Source organism: Canis aureus, unplaced genomic scaffold (assembly GCF_053574225.1).
Source record: "Canis aureus isolate CA01 unplaced genomic scaffold, VMU_Caureus_v.1.0 NW_027326424.1_RagTag, whole genome shotgun sequence".
Classification (NCBI taxonomy): Eukaryota; Metazoa; Chordata; class Mammalia; order Carnivora; family Canidae; genus Canis; species Canis aureus.
The window spans coordinates 197,180-214,633 of record NW_027554415.1 but is presented as its reverse complement, the minus strand read 5'-3'; the positions used below and the strand labels follow the sequence as shown (position 1 = coordinate 214,633).

The window sequence follows — 17,454 nt, the reverse complement described above, 5'->3', positions numbered from 1 at the left end:
CCTGCCTTTGGCCCAGGGCGCGATCCTGGAGACCCGGGATCGAATCCCAGGTCGGGCTCCCGGTGCATGGAGCCTGCTTCTCCCTCTGCCTGTGTCTCTGCTTCTCTCTCTCTCTCTCTCTCTCTGTGTGACTATCATAAATAAATAAAAATTTTTAAAAAATGAAAATCCAGGGGCACCTGGGTGGCTCAGTAGTTGAGCGTCTGCCTTTGGCTCAAGGTGTGATCCCAGGGTCCTGGGATCGAGTCCCGCATTGGGCTCCTTGCATGGTACCTGCTTCTCCTTCTGCCTATGTTTCTGGCTCTCTTTGTGTCTCTCATGAATAAATAAAGTAAAAGATTAAAAAAAAATAGAAAATCCACTGAACAGCAAAGAGAGGTGACGTCAATTAGATCTCAATAAATCTGAGTTTATTGATATAAACCTGAGTTTAGAAAAGGTCTACAGAATAAATAAATAAATAATAACTAACTAAATAATAAAATAAAAAAAAAGAAAACAAAAGGTCTACAGGTTCATCCTTCCCAGAGAAAAAAATGAACACACATACACATACAATTAGGGAGAAAATAAGAAGGAAATCAAGCACCTCTTTGCTTGATTGAAATGTGAATGAAAAATCAAAAGCTCCCAAGAAGGCCTTCTGAGGAGCCTGCAGCTAGAACCCTGACCTATTTCTGCTCAGGTCTCCTGAAAGGCCCACGGAGCGCCAGCCAAGAATCAGGTGCCGTGCAAGGAGCATCCACGCCCTCTGCTCCTATCACAAGACACACACACAGGCTGAGGGCAAATGATTCACAGACGTGGGACCAAACCAAGAGGTTTCACAACAGCCAAGAAACAGAACCACCAATGCGCCCGCCGACATCCCCGCAGCCTGCCTCGCACAGTCACCTAGTAGGTGTTCAAGAAACTTCACAGGATTCCACTGGCCCCGTGTCAGGCTGCCATGTGAGGGACCGGGCGCTCGGGCAGCATCTCGACTCTCCCACACTTTCCGCAGGCCCTCCGTGTCACGTGTGATTAATGAGCGCCATGTCACCAACGTCCCAGGGGTCAGCCTACTGGAATGGAAACACGAATGAGTCGGGAATGGCCTTAGAATGGAGGAATTCCAAAAACGGTGAAGCGAGAGAAAAAAAAAAAAATGGGGACATTTTGTTTTGTTGCTGACTTGAATAGGAGCAAGGTTTTCTCCTTGTCACAGGCCAAGCCATGACCCGAGTTTAGAGCTTTTCAGAATCCTGAAAACCGACAAACGCACCCAATTAAGTGCTGCCCCAAAGCCCTGTGCACTTTCTAGAAGCCGCCAGAAGTCTAGAATGGCAGAGGTTGATGTGGGGTGGGGTACTGATTAATTTATCCTGGATTTTATTAACAATAACCAATTACTGTACATGTCCTAAATGTCAAGCACTACACTCGGTGTAAAGTGATTTATGGCCAGTGCCGCATGCAATCACCATGTAATCATCATAGCCCCAAAGGAAAGGCATTGTCATCCCTATTTTACAGGTGGAAAAACTGAGCTCACGCGGCTAAGAGATGACATAGGGAAGACGCACATGCCCGGCTGACGCTGAAGCCCACACCCCTAACGTCGTTCCCCTGACTGATGAAAAAGCTGGGGCTCTTCCGTGCAACGTCCTGCGCTCACTGCCCCGAGAGGGAACTGGTCCCAGGACCCATCGGATTCCTGATCCAGAGGATGAAAAGAGAGTAGCACTTGGCTGGGATCGCGAGGATGGAGGCTGCTCGAGAGAGGTCCCCGTTTGCACGGTCTTCTCCATGCCCTGGGTGAGCTCCGGACTCGCCTCGGCCCAGCCACACAGGGAGGGAAGGCCCCGTGGCCTCACTAAAAGTCCCAACGGCCCCCCCAAGTAGACAGCGAACAGCTCTGGTGGGAAGGCCCCGGAATGGAGAGATCAGAGGCTCGAGGCGGCCACGAACAGGACCCAGAGGTTTCCCAGCAACTGTCCCACTGTCCCTTGAGGCAGTCCTCCCACCCTGAGCAGAAGACAAAAGTCAATCTCCAGGACCTCGAGAACCTCAGGCTAGGGGAAGGAGCCAGCCACAAAAGGCCACGGATTGTGTGACCCTCTTTCCATGAAACCTGCAACAGCAACGGGAAAGGAGATGAGCAGTAGCCAGGGGCTCCTGGTGGGAGGGAGGCATGGAGAATTACTACCTAACGGGTACGGGGTTTCCTTCTGGGGAAAGGGGTGGGGTGGGTTCCACAAGTTCTGGAACTAGATGGTGGTGAGGGTTGCACAACTCTGTGAGCAAATGCACCTGATGCCACTGAGCTGTGCGCTTCAAAATGACTACAACGATACATTTCACGTTCTACGTATTTTCCCGTAACATCATCAACAATAAGTGACTCTCCAAAGGATCCTTGAATTTATTCACCACAGCGGGAGACCAAACCATGGGGGCCAGGGATTGGCCTGGAGGAGACTCAGACCTGGATGTTCCCCGAAGCCCCTCAAAGGTATAAACTCGGGGCTCAAGGAGAGGCTGGGGCGGACGGAGAGCGGAGGAGGAGGGGCGTCAGGCCGCCAAGCAGAGGGCTGGCTCGGCTGGGAGGCAACGTGGGGGACCAGGCAGTCTCCCCCAGGCTGGGGCCCACCCGGCGGGCATCCTGGCTCCCTGCTCGGGGCTGGGGGCCCGGTGTCCTCGGTCTGCATCACAGTCAACAGCAATCTACCCGCACCGGGCAAACCGGGCAGCGGTAAGTGGCGGAACTCCGACAATATTTAATGACTTCGGGGGGTGGGGAGGCTTTGCAGGGTGGAGGGGCAGCGAGCAAAGGAGCCAGAGAGCAAGCAGGCCACTCCAGGGGAAATTCCAGGGGGGGGAGATAAAAGGGGGCTGTAAAGCAATTTTGACAGGTTAACAGACAGGTAATATTCCAACGGTGTTTACTTAACCAGGCTAGCGCTCCATGCGGCAGCGATTAAGCCGAGGCACGGGAGCCTCAGCAACCAAGGGCTTCAGTGAAACAAAGATCTAGTCAGAGAAAACCAAATAACGGCCAGTCAGATGCTGGGCCTCCCCCCGCCCCAGCTCGGAAGCCACGGGAGATGCTTCCTGGAGATCAATCTGGAGAGATAGCATCCAGCAGGATGTGCTGCAGGGGCTGCCACCGGGGGCAGAGGGCCTGGCTTCTGACGCCTCCGTGGGAAGGGCGGGGCGCAGGCGACGGGGCCCAGATGCCTGTCCTCCCTCCCACTTCAAACCAGACCAGTTCTGCAGTCTCCTGGTCCTCGAAAGACAGCTCGCTGGTCCCACCCACTGTCCCAGGGCCCCAGCCAGCACTGAAACTCAGGCCGGCTCCCAAACCCCAAATACCGCCCGCCCCCCCCCCCCCCAGCCTTCAAAGGCCCCTGCGCCTCCTTATCTCCTCGCTGTAATCCATGGGGTAAGTTCCCTAACCTCCCTGGGCCTCGATTTCCTCATCTGTCGAATGGGACAGTAGTTTCCCACAAAGCCATGTAACGAATGCATTACTTTATCATCAATCCTGTGTTAATGTAGTTAATGCAAATATTAGTAATGTTTAATACATCATTAAATAACTACGAGGAATCAATAAACAACACAAGGGTTACATGAAGCACACTGCCGAGATCACAGTAGGTACTTGATACATTTTTTTTTAAAGATTTTATTTATTGATTCGTGAGAGATGTAGAGAGAGAGGCAGAGACAGAGGCAGAGGGAGAAGCAGGCTCCCTGCAGGCAGCCCGACGTGGGACTCGATCCCAGGTCTCCAGGATCACGCCCTGATCCAAAGGCAGACACTCAGCCACTGAGCCACCCAGGGGCCCCTACTCCATACATTTTAGTTCCCTGTTACAACTGCCGGTACCACCCACCTGCCCAGATGCCGAATACAGTAGAATAACTAACAGGCTAAAAGGTGCTTTTTTTTTTTTTAAACATGTTAAGGTTGTTCTATATTCACCCCTATTCTCATAGAATGGGGAGAAAGCTCCTCATGGGCACTAGAAGAGGTGTCACCTTGGCTTAGGTACCAGAGTGAGACACCTAAGACACTCTCTGCGCTCTGAGCGCTTGGCATCCACGCCGAGCAACTTGATAGGACTCCATGTGCTCTGTTCCTGGGAGGACGTGAAAGTGTTCAAAGCCACTGAACCACCACATCATGGGTGCCAAAATTCTGACTTCATTTCCTACAGGGTTCCCTGGCCTGTGTTACAGGACACTATTTTGAGGTTGGATTATATATTTTCAGGTTATTTGGAAAATCATTGTGGCTTTAAATAATAAAATTCGGAGTGACATCTGTCAGCCCTGATTACCATGAGTCTGCTAAGCAGTGTGTTCTTTCTTTTTCATTTTTAAAAGTGCAATGAAGTAAGTGTTACCTAGAAGGGTTCGTTAGAGTCTTCAGGGTTGTGTATTCAACACTCTCTTTCAAACAGGTCCCAAAGGCGTGTACCAGAGACCGTGCTACAGGCCGGAGGTGGTATGGCCAAGAGTTGAGCTGGAAAACACTGCCAGAACCATGGTGCGGGGATCAGACACCAAAGAACCATAGGGGCATCTGGTCAACCTCTTGCATTTCATCAATGGGGAAACAGAGGCCCCAGGATGGAGAGGCAGGTCTCCCCAAGGTGCATCCAGCACTTTCCAGGTTACCCGTCACTCATTTTGCCTTCTTGCATGACTTTGAGCAGCACCTCAATGAGGTTTGTCTCTTATGGGCCAAGAAATCATCCCACAAAAGGGTTCCTTCACATGAATCTCTGCCCCAACTCTTATTTTCAGGGTGCAATCAGTATCCCTATTCAGAAAAGTGCACCTTTAAGACTCCCTCTACCTATTGATCATGTGAGCTTTACCTAGTCTGGGACGGGTGGTCTGGGAACTAGCTGTGGCTGTCACCGCTTTAGTCCCAAGGGGAAGGTGCCATTTGCCAAAAGAACTTGGAATGTCTGGGTTCAGATAGTCTCTTTTTGTCAGAGAGCAGGGACCCCTGCACCAAAGATCTACCAAAAGCCATCTGCCCCATGTCACCGGTGTCCCCCCTGCCCCCACCCAAGTATCTATAACCTGTTGATCAACCACCAAGCCCTGAGTATCTATAACCTGTTGATATTCTCCTTTGATAGAGAAAACTACAGAAGCACAGAAAGATTGTTTGCATCCAGGTCTTGAAGTGATAATATCTGTGAGCATCAAGATTGCACTGGACACTCATCCAAAAGAGACAAAGAGGGACACCTGGTGGCTCAGTGGTTGAGTGTCTGCTTTCAGCTCAGGTCATGATGCCGAGGTCCTGGGATCAAGTCCCACATCAGGGTCCCCACGGGGACCCTGCTTCTCCCTCTGCCTATGTCTCCACCTCTCTCTCTCTCTCTGTCTCTCACGAATCAATCAATAATTTTTTTTTTTTTTAGGGATCCCCGGGGGGCTCAGCAGTTTGGAGCCTGCCTTCAGCCCAGGGTGTGATCCTGAAGTCCCGGGATCAAATCCCACATCAGGCTCCCTGCAGGGAGCCTGCTTCTCCCTCTGCCTGTGTCTCTCATGAATAAATAAACAAAATCTTCAAAATATATTTTTTCTCAAAAAGGGAGAGGACAAAGAGGTGCTAAGAGTCAAAACAGCTTCTTTCTTTCTTGCTTTTTGGTGGAGGGAAAGGGAGAGAAGGGGAGGCTGCATAGTGCAAATTGGCCTCTGAGCATGAAAATAATCTGGAGGTATGATTTCACAGAATCCTCTTTTTTCCCCAGAAAAGTTTGATCAACATACACTTAATCTGAAATTTTGTTCACCTCTCTCTCACTGGGATGCTAATGCATTGCCTAGAAAAAGGAACCCATTGATGATTATTTGATGAAGAGAGGAATGGATTTGGAAGGTAAGCCTTTCAGGGAAGACCAGGAGGTGGATTAGTGCACGTGACCCGAGCACGCATTTCCTTGTACAGATCAAGGGGCTGAAGATGGGCTGGGAGTTCCATTTGAACTGACAGGAAATCCTGTTTAAAAGGTTTCTGGGCTCAGGGACAACTGGGTGGCTCAGTCCGTTAAGCATCTGCCCTGGGCTCAAGTCATGATCTCAGGGTCCTGGGATCAAGCCACATGTCGGGCTCCTGCTTGCTCTCTCACTCTCTCTCAAGTAAGTAAATAAAATCTTTGGGGGAAAAAAAGGGTTTACGGGCTTTGAACCATCCTTCCCTATGAAGACCTCTATGACGTGGGAGGAGGGTAGGAATATTCTTCCCATGTGACCAAGGAGAAAACTAGGGAGTACAATGAAGAGCCTCTCTAGAGTCTTAAAATGAATTAACAGAAGAACTGGGCCTGGCTTTTGGCTTGTTCACTTTCTTTCTTTTGTATTTTCAATTCCCTTAAAATAGTGCTTTAGTCTCTCTCTAAAAAAAAAAAAAATCTATCTATATCTATATATGGATATATATCTTAAACATCACATTAAAAGTCTCCAGACAATATTTATTTAGGGGACAATGACCCCACATGCCACCAGCCTTGCCAATAGCCTACACCTAAGACACATCATTGTTTGTGCTTTGAAGCCCACGAAAACAATCCTAGTCATATTTCTATAAATCTAGGAAAGGTGGCTTGCCAAAAGAAGAGAAGTATTAGACCATACCTCAAAGCATTCTGTGCAACAAACGTGGGAAATGAGGAGTTTGAGGGGTTGTTTCCCCCCAAAGAGCTCAGCTTCACCCATACATGCTTCTGCTTCTCCATCTGAAACACAGAAGCCACACCTGGAAGCCCCCCAACAAGGTAACAGGCGTGTAGTCAAGAATGCAGTAGGTGCTCCAGACATGTGAGAATAAGAAGACTGGGTCTGTGATGTCCTTGCATTAAAAACTAGGTTCTAAATATGGTCTGTCGCGGGCAGCCTGGGTGGCTCAGCAGTTTAGCGCCGCCTTCGGCCCAGGATGTGATCCTGGAGACCCGGGGTCGAGTCCCAGGTCGGGCTCCCTGCATGGAGCCTGCTTCTCCCTCTGCCTGTGTCTCTGCCTCTCTCTCCTCTCTGTGTTTCTCATGAATAAATAAATAAATCTTAAATAAATAAATACATAAATGTCCATAAGGGAACATTATTCAGCCCTGAAAAGGAAGGGAATTCTAACACATGCTGCAATGTGGGTAAACCCTGAGGACGTTACGCTCGGGGAAATAAGTTAGTCACAAAAGGGCAAATATTGTCTGATTCCATTTAAATGAGGCACTTAGAATAGTCAAATCATAGAGAAAACACAGTGGAATGGTGGTTGACGGGGCACTGGGAATGGAGAGCTACTCTTTAACAGGGACAGAGTTTCAGTTTTGCAAGATGGTAAAAGTTTTGTGGGGGGATGGTGGTGATGTTTGCACAACAACGTGAATGTCCTTAATGACACCAAATGGTACACATAAAAAGGGTTAAAATGGTTCATTTTATATTAAGTATGTTACCACAACTCTAGGTAAATAAATAGTGAAAGAAAGAATCCTCTAAGCTCAAAGAGAAAGCTACATTTTTCAACCACCTTATTCCCGATAGGGCAAGAAGCAGGAAAGTCCTTCAAAAGACGCCAATTCCAAGTCTTGGTGCTTATACCCCCCGCGTCTCTAACATCACAAACACGAGACAAGGAGATAACACGCGGGGCACTAACCCCCTCCCGGCATCCTGACACTTCTCTCATTTCGTCAACCGATCACCTGCAGCTCACCAGAAAGCAGGCTGCAGAGCTGGACACAAACGGACCCATGAAGCTCAACAGCGATGGTGGCACATGAATGGTCCCAAGTCCAACTACCTGCCGCTCTTTAAAGGAGCCAGAGGAAAATCAATTAAAAACCAAGAAAGGAGAACAAAACAAGCGAGGACAAGCGACAGAGGTCAGGTAAAGCACTCCGGTGTCCAGGAGGAAGGCTTCCAGCCGGAGAGACGTGGCAACCAGAGTGGAATGAGCTGGAATGGGGCTTCCTCTTGTCCCACAGGGTGGGCAGGAGTTCTCCACAGAGGACTACAGATCGTCGGCCCCCATGGTCTGCCAAGTGGATCCAAGCAAAAGAAAAATGTGTTTAACCAGAGATACAGGATCGGAAGGGCGGCCGGCTCTTAAAACCTGGGCCATGAACGCACGCAAGGGTTGGTTTTGCCCTTAAAGGAAATAAAATTTATGGTTTGTCAGATAAGTAGAAAGGAAAACCATCCGGATAGAAACCCAGCCAGATAAAAGTCTACACACGAGCAAAACAGTTTTCTTAAAACAGTGTCTAAATATCTCAGCCAAAGAAAGGTCCTGGGATCCACCAAGATTCATGCGACCTCAAAATGTAGCTCCATTTTAATTTCCTTTTAGACACATCTCCACAAGAAGCCAATGCTTCTCTCTTTGTTGGCCGGGCTCATCTGCTGACCATCTAGCTGTGAGCGTGAGAGCCTTCCTTTCCACAACAGAACACTACAATTAACCACGAAATGTTTATCTGTGGGAAGTGGGGAGGGATTGGCAAGACAGCACCTTCCAGATTGCTGGAAATAGTCTGTATCTTGATTTGGATGGTCGTTACGCGGAGGCATGCGTATGTAAAAACTCATTAAGCTCTACATTTCATATTTGTTTATTTTATATGCGGTATTCTTTAATAAAAGGTCTACGCACAGAGATTTTTTATTTCTTTTTTTTTTCCACACACACAGATTTTTTTTTTTAAGCCCCACAGGTTTATTTCACGCCCAACGAGAGCCAAGCCGTTTGTTAGAAAAGGTTCCAATCAACAGTTAATGCATTCTCCCAAGCTCCTACCTCCCCTCCCCTGAGCCCCACACTCCTGTTATCCAAGCTGGCTCTACCAACAGGTCACCTGGACGAAGGAAAGTTAATCGAGACCGTAGTCAAGCAGCTTATTTCCTGTTTGGATGGGTTTTGCAAGGCAGTAGATGGAAGCACATGACAAAAGGAACTAGAGATTCTCACCAAACTCTCCCCTAATTCGTGCTGAAATCTGTCACTCAAGAACTGTAACAAAGGTGGTTCTCTTCTTGCGTCATAGGAGGACGTGGCATACACATTCTCTTCCCAACATGGCAACTTTTCAGGTAGCAAAATCCATACGTATTGTCTCATTTAGATGATTCACTCATTCAACACATAAGATATATCAGATGACCGCGATATGACAACTCTTTCTTTCGCAGTATGATTTATCACACACCCCCCCCCCTGAGCTGGCCACCCTCCTCCTGATACACTCCAATTTATAGGACCCCGAAATAACCAACTACCCTTAGAGCTCTGTGTGGCCCAGAATTGTTTGACTACACTTTTCATTATCTGGACACTGTTGACTCTCTTGATGCTTGATAAAAATATCAGCTTGATATATTAATCATATGACTAACTTCCAAAGAATCACTCCTTCTCCCTTATACAATTGTGTAGGACCTAACATTGCAGAGTTGCGTCTTTGTTGGTTTCAGCCCATGGTTTCTACCCTTTGTGGGCCATTTTTGAACCCAAACTCTGGTGTGACAGCTGTACTCTTAGCCTGGGGCCATCTTTGTCTATGAAAGCTCCAGCCTTACCAACCCCCCCCCCCCCAAAAAAAAGGAAAGCTCCAGCCTTCACCCAAGCAACACGCCAGCAGCTACTGCAGATGCCCACATGGTGGAAAACTAGTTCACCCATCTGCACAACTGGGGATGCAAATGCACCTGAGGCTTCTTACCATCCAGAAGCACACCAAAAAGAACCATCGTATTTCCTGAAATCAGGACACTTGGCTGCCTGCCGCATTTCTCAGCCCCGTACAACCGTCGGAAGTGTGAGCAAGGTTCCAGACTCCCTTTCTCCACCTCCATCACCACCACTCATCCCCCCGCCACACAACCAGGAAACTGTTGTCTTGGTCTCATGTACGTTCCTCTTCTGTGTGCCCGGTGGTCTTGCTAACGTTCTTTCCGGGAAATGGAATGCTTTCATTTTATGTAGTGACCATCCTGGTGTGGGTCACGCTCAGCGCTTGGCTCAGTACAAGCACGTGTCTGATTCAGACCCAGAGTCCGGCTCCAGGGCTGGGGTTCAGAGTTGGCTCCATAAGCATCTCCGCAGAAAGGGATGGGCCCTGGGAAGATGGGGAGCCCGATGCGGGACTCGATCCCAGGACCCCAGGACCACGACTTGAGTCAAAGGAAGCCAGAAGGCTGGCTCTGGGGTGTAGACACAGAGGTCTCCCTGAGACGGATCCATCTCATGCCCAGCTCCCTCTGTGATCACCTTTCATCTTGCCTGAACTCACAGGCCCCCCTCTCACGCCCGGCACTCCACCAACTACCTTTGCCCACTTTCCCGATGTCATCTTGCTTCTAAGTAGCCCTTGCAGTCCATCTACCTAACCTGGGAGGTGTCCCCCACTCCTTGTCCCCCTCAACTCCATACCCACCTATAGAACACACCTGCACCCACAGAAAGGAAACACAGTACTGCGCTGCCCAGGGGTCCTGGATCTGAGATCCTGCAGAGCTCGCCTCACCTTTCCCTCCGCGGTCTCAACTCCCAGGCCGCTCCCTCACAAACCCAATAGCTTCCATTTATTTGATGTGTCTTCAGCTCAGAGCCACTGATCTGGAGCCTCTTCCCCCTCCCACCCCACCCCTGCCTCCCCACCCCCACCCCACAGCCCTCCCGCCCCAGCAAAGTGTCACGCACTCTCTTTGCCTGGCATTCTCCCAGACAGCTAGGGAAGCAGCGTCCCTCTTGGGTTCACCCCATCTCTGGTGTAACAACTCTCTTAGAGGTCGTGCGCGGCCTGGATCTCTCTGGCAGGGCCCATCTCCCTCCTGTCACCCCCCACGTGTTGTCCCTGCCCCTGTGGCTCACCTGTGTCATCCTCCCTTCTTGGAAGCCCGACCTGGTGCACACCAGCCACCCATCAGCTGGTGCTCCTGTCTGCTCTCACCTCCCGCATGCCATCCTCAGCTCGTCACCCACCGCACCTCCTGGTAACCGTGGCCATCATCCCCCTAACAGCACCCCACCCAGCACCCCTGTCCCGAGTGCTTCGTGATCATTACCCCATTAATCCTCATAAGTGTGTGTGCTAACTATAATCTGCCCATCGTACAAGTGAAGAGACAGAGACAGAGAAGCTAAATACCTTGCCTAAAGGTGCACAGCTAATGTCTAGATTGTACACTTGGAGAGAGTGTTTCGACTTCTCTGACTTACGTAATATTTCATTCATTCAATGGGCATTGACGTTTCTGAAGGAAGGGAAAGGACTCCAGATGCATGCAGGCTCTGCACTGTGCCACCCCGGACTATTATCCCGGCCTTGCTTCCATCTGGGGGATGCTGCTTCCACGTGGTGGCCCTCCTGGAGGGCCTGTCTCTGCTTGTAAACTGGGGACAATCTGACCTACCTCCCAGGGTCCTCTGGGTGCTCAGTGAGATAACGCTTCTGAGCCCAGGGCTCAGTACACCACAGGTGCTCAAACAATGCTCACTCTAATTACTACAGCTGCTCACAAAGGCCAGTCCCCAGCGCAGCCCCTCCAACAGCGCAGCCCCTCCAACCCTTCTGGTGGCCTCAGAAACCTACAGGTGGGGCAGTCCAGTTGGCTGAGTGGTTTAGCACCACCTTCGGCCCAGAGTCTGATCCTGAAGACCCGGGATTGAGTCCCACGTCGGGTTCCCTGCGTGGAGCCTGCTTCTCCCTCTGCCTGTGTCTCTGCCTCTCTCTCTCTCTCTCTCTCTCTCTCTCTCACACACACACGAATGAATAAAAAAAAAAAAAAAAAAAGAAAGAAAGAAACCTACAGGTGTCATCCCTAGGAAGATGCATGGCAGAACGACCAGTCTGTGTTTGAGGCTCATACCCTGTTACCTTGGAGCATCAAAGGAGGAGTCATCCTTCAAGTCCATACAAGGAAAAGACACCCACAGGTAAACAGAGGCCCTGGGACCCCCCGCACCCTCTGCCAGCCCCTTCCCAGAGCTGCTGTTCCCCCCAGGCTTGGTCTCCTAAGGGGATTTGCGAGCCTCATTTACTGCATAAAATAGAAAGAGTAGCCCTCACGTTTTAGTCAAAGGCATTCATTTGGCTTTTATTTATAGTCTCGCACATGTTTGCACACAGATATGCCAGCCAGGAAGCATGGGCTCAGGTGTACACACACACACACCAGGAGCAGCAAGATTCGTGTGTAGATAGGCACCGTTAAAGATAAGTCCATTCATGGTTTCTGCAAAACAAGAAGCTATCAACCCGCGCACTTTCCATTCTAGAAACAACCTTAAAATAAATACCGAGTCAACTTCATCAACTCTCAGAGCCACCCACGGTAGTGGATGTGCACACACTCCAGCGTGCTTCCTCCTTTGCTCTTTTTTATTATTAAGATTTTATTTATTTATTCATGAGAGACACAGAGAGAGAGAGAGGCAGAGACTCGGGCAGAGGGAGACGCAGGCTCCCTGCGAGGATCCCGACGCGGGACTTGATCCCGGCACTCCGGGATCACACCCTGGGCCAAAGGCAGATGCTCAACCGCTGAGCCACCCAGGCATCTTTCGCTTTGCTCTTACTTAACCTGATAATTTGGAAAATGGAAGGACAGTGAAGAGAGTAACAGGTGGCCTCTGAAACATGCCCGAAGCTGCCCGACCCTGGCAGGACGAACCTCCCGCCCCTCGTCTCTTGTCCCTCTGCTATTTGGGAAATGCTGGGTCTGCACGGCCCACCGAGGGACCCAGTGAGACTCGGTGTTTAGATCATCTCACAGGGGGGCTGGGGGACAGAGAAAATATTCCCTAATATTTTTTTTTCTGCTGTGGACCAAGAGGCAGCAGAAGAGATACACCAAGCGGAGGGAGGACGCACATGAGGTTATTCTTTGTACTGGAAAACACGACTCCCCCATTGGCCCAAATCCTGATGCTTCAAAGTAATTCTCTGTCAATGCATTTGTTTCTTTCTTTCATTTTGATTATCTTGCAGGAGGTGGACTCCCTGGCCATCCTGTTCCTTGCATTTCCATCTCGCTCCTTTCAAGAGAAAAGGGAGGTCCTCTCCCTTCCACCCACGCAGGCACTTTATGAACAAACAGACAGACAGACAGACAGACAAAGTCTCTTTGCTGGAGCTAATCTGGAGCCCCAAGATGTTAAGAACGAAGCCCGAAACAATGTTGCCGGTTGCGGCCCATAAGTCACCCAAACGGTGGGAAGATTTTTGTTGAGTGGCAGGAGTCAGCTGAAAGAAAAGGAGAATGTTCTCTGGCTACGAGGGTCCCTGCCTTTTAATTAATTAATTTAATAGAGAGGGGAGGTCAGGAAGGAAGCGCCCTTTGCAACTTCTCAGGCGGGGCTGGGGTTTGGGATAAGAGGGCACTGGAAACACACAATGGGTATACTGTGAAATGTGACATTTCACGGGGGAATAGGTTGCAGAATTCCCAGGAATTCTGAGAATCAATAAAGGTGACTTCCAAGAAATAGCCAAGGCTGCAAAGAAACAGCCAAGGCTGCAAAGAAATGTCCGGGCCAAGTCGCTAGACATCCTGAGACGATCCCTGCCTGTCCGTGTCTAAAAATCTCCCAGGAGGCTTTCGATGTTAAAATTTGAAAATCAAAAAAAAAAAAAAATTGAAAATCATTTAAAGGAAGAGATGGTCTTCTGTACCTTGGCTGTGTGTCTCAATTTCAAGCTCCCGTCGGATCCACCCACTCTGGCCTGTCCCTCGACCTCAGCACCCCCCAGATAAAGCCCCCCCCACCGCCCTCCCAACCCTGAGATACGTAGGAACGCTTTCTGAGAGGTTATTAGCCTAACTCAGTGTGCGTGAGAGCACAGAAGGCGTGAGAAGCAATTTAAAAACACATTTCTTTCTTGCGTCCAAGCCCGCCGGTCATCCGTAATAATGCCACGTCTCCAAAACTCGGATCCCAGCCACACTTTATCACCATCGCTCTCGAAAGGGGACCTGTCACGTCCGTCCAAAACAACACACTCCGTGAACATGTTCAAAATACATCCGAAGTGTCACGAAAACAGTACTGATGTCAGGTTCTCCTTTGACAACGGTCATCATAACGTTTCTCGTGTTATCACAAAAAAGTACGTTAGGGGTCCAAAACGAAGGAAGAAAAACTCTGACGGGATGGCTCAGTGGCTGAGCGTCTGCCTTTGGCTCAGGTCATGATCCCAGGGTCCTGGGATCGAGTCCCACGTTGGGTTCCCTTCGAGGAGCCTGCTTCTCCCTCTGCCTATGTCTCTGCCTCTCTCTGTGTGCCTCTCATGAATAAATAAATTAAAAATCTTCAAAAAAAAAAAAAAAAACCTCAGACAAGTGGTGAAGAGGGAAGGGATGATGTTATTTTAATAGCAGAAAGATGGTAAAAGCAGACCTTTCTTTAGAGCATTACTTCCTAGGACTGCGCTGTGCACTTTACCTGCACTATTGCGTGTTCTCGTCCCCAAAGCTGAAGCTCGGGCGTTCCTATTATTCCACTCACTATCCCTTAACCTCTCTTCTAAGCCCCGGGGCCTCTGCACACGCTGTTCCCTCTGCCTGGAATGCCCTTCCCCTACTCAGTTCCTCCATCCAACACTCGTGGAACACTCTCGTCCTTTAGAGCCCATTGAACGAAACTCCCTGGCCGCGTCTTCCCGCTGACTGCGTCCCACATGGCCGGGCGGACCCCCAGGAGCCCCACACTTCCCTCCCCAGCCACTGACCACACACCACTTTCTGGCCCACAGGTCTGCCTACCGACTATCTGAGCCCTGCCCTGGAAGGCACGTATCTGCATGCATCTTTGTAGCCCGGGCACACAGCACCTGCCAGGCCGATAGTGCAGGCCCAACAAATATTTGTTGAATAAATTAACAAATGAATAAATTCCTCTCGTGGAGATCTGCGGATAAGAGGTTTTCTTTCTCAAACACAAAACAGGTATCCAAACTCATTCCAGGTGCGGATGTTTACAAGTGTCAGACCTGCACCCCCGCCCCGGGGCAGTCTGCGGGGTGGTGCTGGGCCACGAGTTGCTCAAGCAGAGGCTCCGCTGACAAGCTAGCTCGCCCCGCAAACAACTGCTCTGCCTTCCACTCGCGCTTACTTGCAGTCTGCAGAAGGTGACCTCTACTACGTGAAGGCTGAAGGAGCTCGGGGAGAGGCAGGCCGGGGTGCAGGCCCACGTGTATTCACCCGAGGCTTGAGTCCGAAGCCCAAGCAAGGTCATCTTGGCTTCTCCGTCCCTCGCTCCGAGGAGAAGAGAGGCTCCACAAGCAGGAGAACCCCGGGCAGGTGAAGTCAGCCCCCGGGACCCGAGGCAGCAGGCGGGAAGGAAGGCAGCGAACTCTTCCTGTTTGCGACATCCAGGGATGAATGGACTCAGGTATGTGCACATGGCTGTCACCACGAGGCAGGTCAGTGGGTTGTGTCTTAGACACCTTCCGGCTTGCAGATCCCATGGGGAAGCAGAAACCCCAGAGGGGTCTGACCACAGCACGTAGCTGTCCGGCTGGTTTTTGAACAACTGCCAGACAGCAAAGATCAGATCTCAGAAGACAACCACATGCTCCTCTGTCATCATTGCCCAGAGGGCTAGCTGACACTTCCCCCTTCCTCAGCATCCCCGGGGAGCAGGGCAGTGGGCTGCGGTGTCAGTCCCACGGGGCATTTCTAGCTGCAGCAGGCTCTCAAGGGGGTCAAGTTGAGCATATGAGCCCTTCCGGTGGGGGGGGGGGGCAGACCCCTGGCTCTGGCCCCCAGTGTCACCTGGCGCTGAGCAGGAAGGGCACTTTCTCTCTGGAGAGGCAGACAGATAGATGAGAATCAGGTTCTCAGTTCTGCCCGAAACAAGCTGTGTGACCTCAGGCCAGTTGCTTAACTTCTCTGAATATGCTTCTGCATTCCCACCATGTCAATGATACCTAGCCATCCGCCCGGAATTGTGAAAGGTCTCAGGAGAACCCATGCAAAACACCATCTGGGCACAGCACACGGGCAATAAACACAAGCTATTGCTTATGGGATTTACATGAGTGTTTGACTCTAAGCCCCAGGAGGGCAGCCTCTCACTGTTTCTATGAAGTACCGTTCTGGGCATCACACGCAGCATTACTGGAATACCCTGCATCACTGACACACACCTGCTGATGTGTGTGTCAGGGGTGCCCAGGGGTCTCCGGGAAAGGCCCGCGAGAGGCTCCTGCTGACACAACAGCAGCCTCAGCCTCACCACCCAAGAGCGATAGGAAATGCCAACATCCCCCCAGGACCACTTCCCTCATGCCTCCCCAAATTAGCACCGGTGGGGGGGTCATTTTTAGAGCTAAAAGAAAGGCCAGGAACTCCAACCTGGCGGTAAGTCCTCAGGCCAGCCACCAGCATCGTAAGGATGAAAGAGGTGATGGTCCCCACTGAGCAGAGTCACCTGTGGGAACATCAGGGGAATGTGGGGACCCCCTCCAACCCCGACGTGGGTTTTCAGGGTGGGACCTGGGGGTATGCAAGGGGCCATCTCCATCTGCCACCTGTGGCTCTCACAGGCTGTGGCCGCCTCCCATCTCAACTGGAGATGAATTGTGTTAACAACCCGTGTGGGGGTGTGTGTGCACACGTGCGTGTGCCCTAAAACTGAGCTCTCTCCCACACTTTGTCACACAGGATGGAGAGACCCCTCAGACAGCAAGTTCTAGGGAGAAAAGCACAGTCCGGTGGCCAGCTCTAGAAAGGAAACAGCTCTCTCACCGGGTCTATCAGAAAGTCCCTCCCCAAAGACACCTGGCCCAGCAGAAAGTAAATAACGTCACCCTGGCCGAGTCGGGTCCCCACGTTTGCCATGTGCCTGCCTTCTCTCTTGCCTTCCAGCGGGCAGCAGCAGCCCTTCATCGCCACCGTCATCCTTGCCACGGCTGGGCCTGAAGGCACGCATGCTCCCTCCACCAGAGACACTGCTTCAAGTGATACCCACTGGCACTCAGGTGTCACCGCAGGCACTGCCCTGGGGGGCCAGCCCCTGAGAGTCAAATGAAAGGACCTTTTCTTCTTTGAAGGGTCTGAAGGGTCGATGTTTCTGGACTTACTGGATAAGAAAACCACAGCAGCAAGGACACAAGAGGCACGTAGGCAGGGGAGCCCCAGAAGGCACCCCAGGCCTTTCATCCTGCCCTGGAAGGCTTGCTCTGCCGCCCTGCTTCTCCCCACCTGCCCCCTGCGCTCCCCCACCCCACCCCTGCCTGCCTTCTGGAGTGATGCTCCGTCTCCCAGCGTCGCCCCTACCTGATGCCTTGGGTCACGCCATCTGGCTCCGGTGCTCTTTCCACCTGCAGGGCTGAGGATTCCCCACCTACTCAAGTGCATGTTCACACACACACACACACACACACACACGCATCCTCAAAGGTTTGCTCTTCCTTAGTGGAAACGAGATACGGCGGAGAC

General features: G+C 50.9%; 1 protein-coding gene and 1 long non-coding RNA gene across 2 annotated transcripts in view; one reads left to right on the top strand and one right to left on the bottom strand.

Annotated features, from left to right (window-relative positions):
* Window positions 1-384: 384 nt before the first annotated feature.
* Window positions 385-17,454, bottom strand: part of LOC144309489 (uncharacterized) — a 61,497-nt gene continuing 44,427 nt past the window's right edge. Inside the window, exon 3 of the mRNA XM_077890580.1 lies at window positions 385-1,064. Coding sequence (XP_077746706.1) covers window positions 761-1,064 — 304 coding nt within the window. The 3' untranslated portion in view covers window positions 385-760. The remainder of the gene's footprint in view (window positions 1,065-17,454) is intronic.
* Window positions 3,377-8,668, top strand: LOC144309483 (uncharacterized). Its single transcript, XR_013375466.1, has 2 exons — window positions 3,377-6,788; window positions 7,555-8,668. It is a non-coding gene; the product is annotated as an uncharacterized LOC144309483 (long non-coding RNA).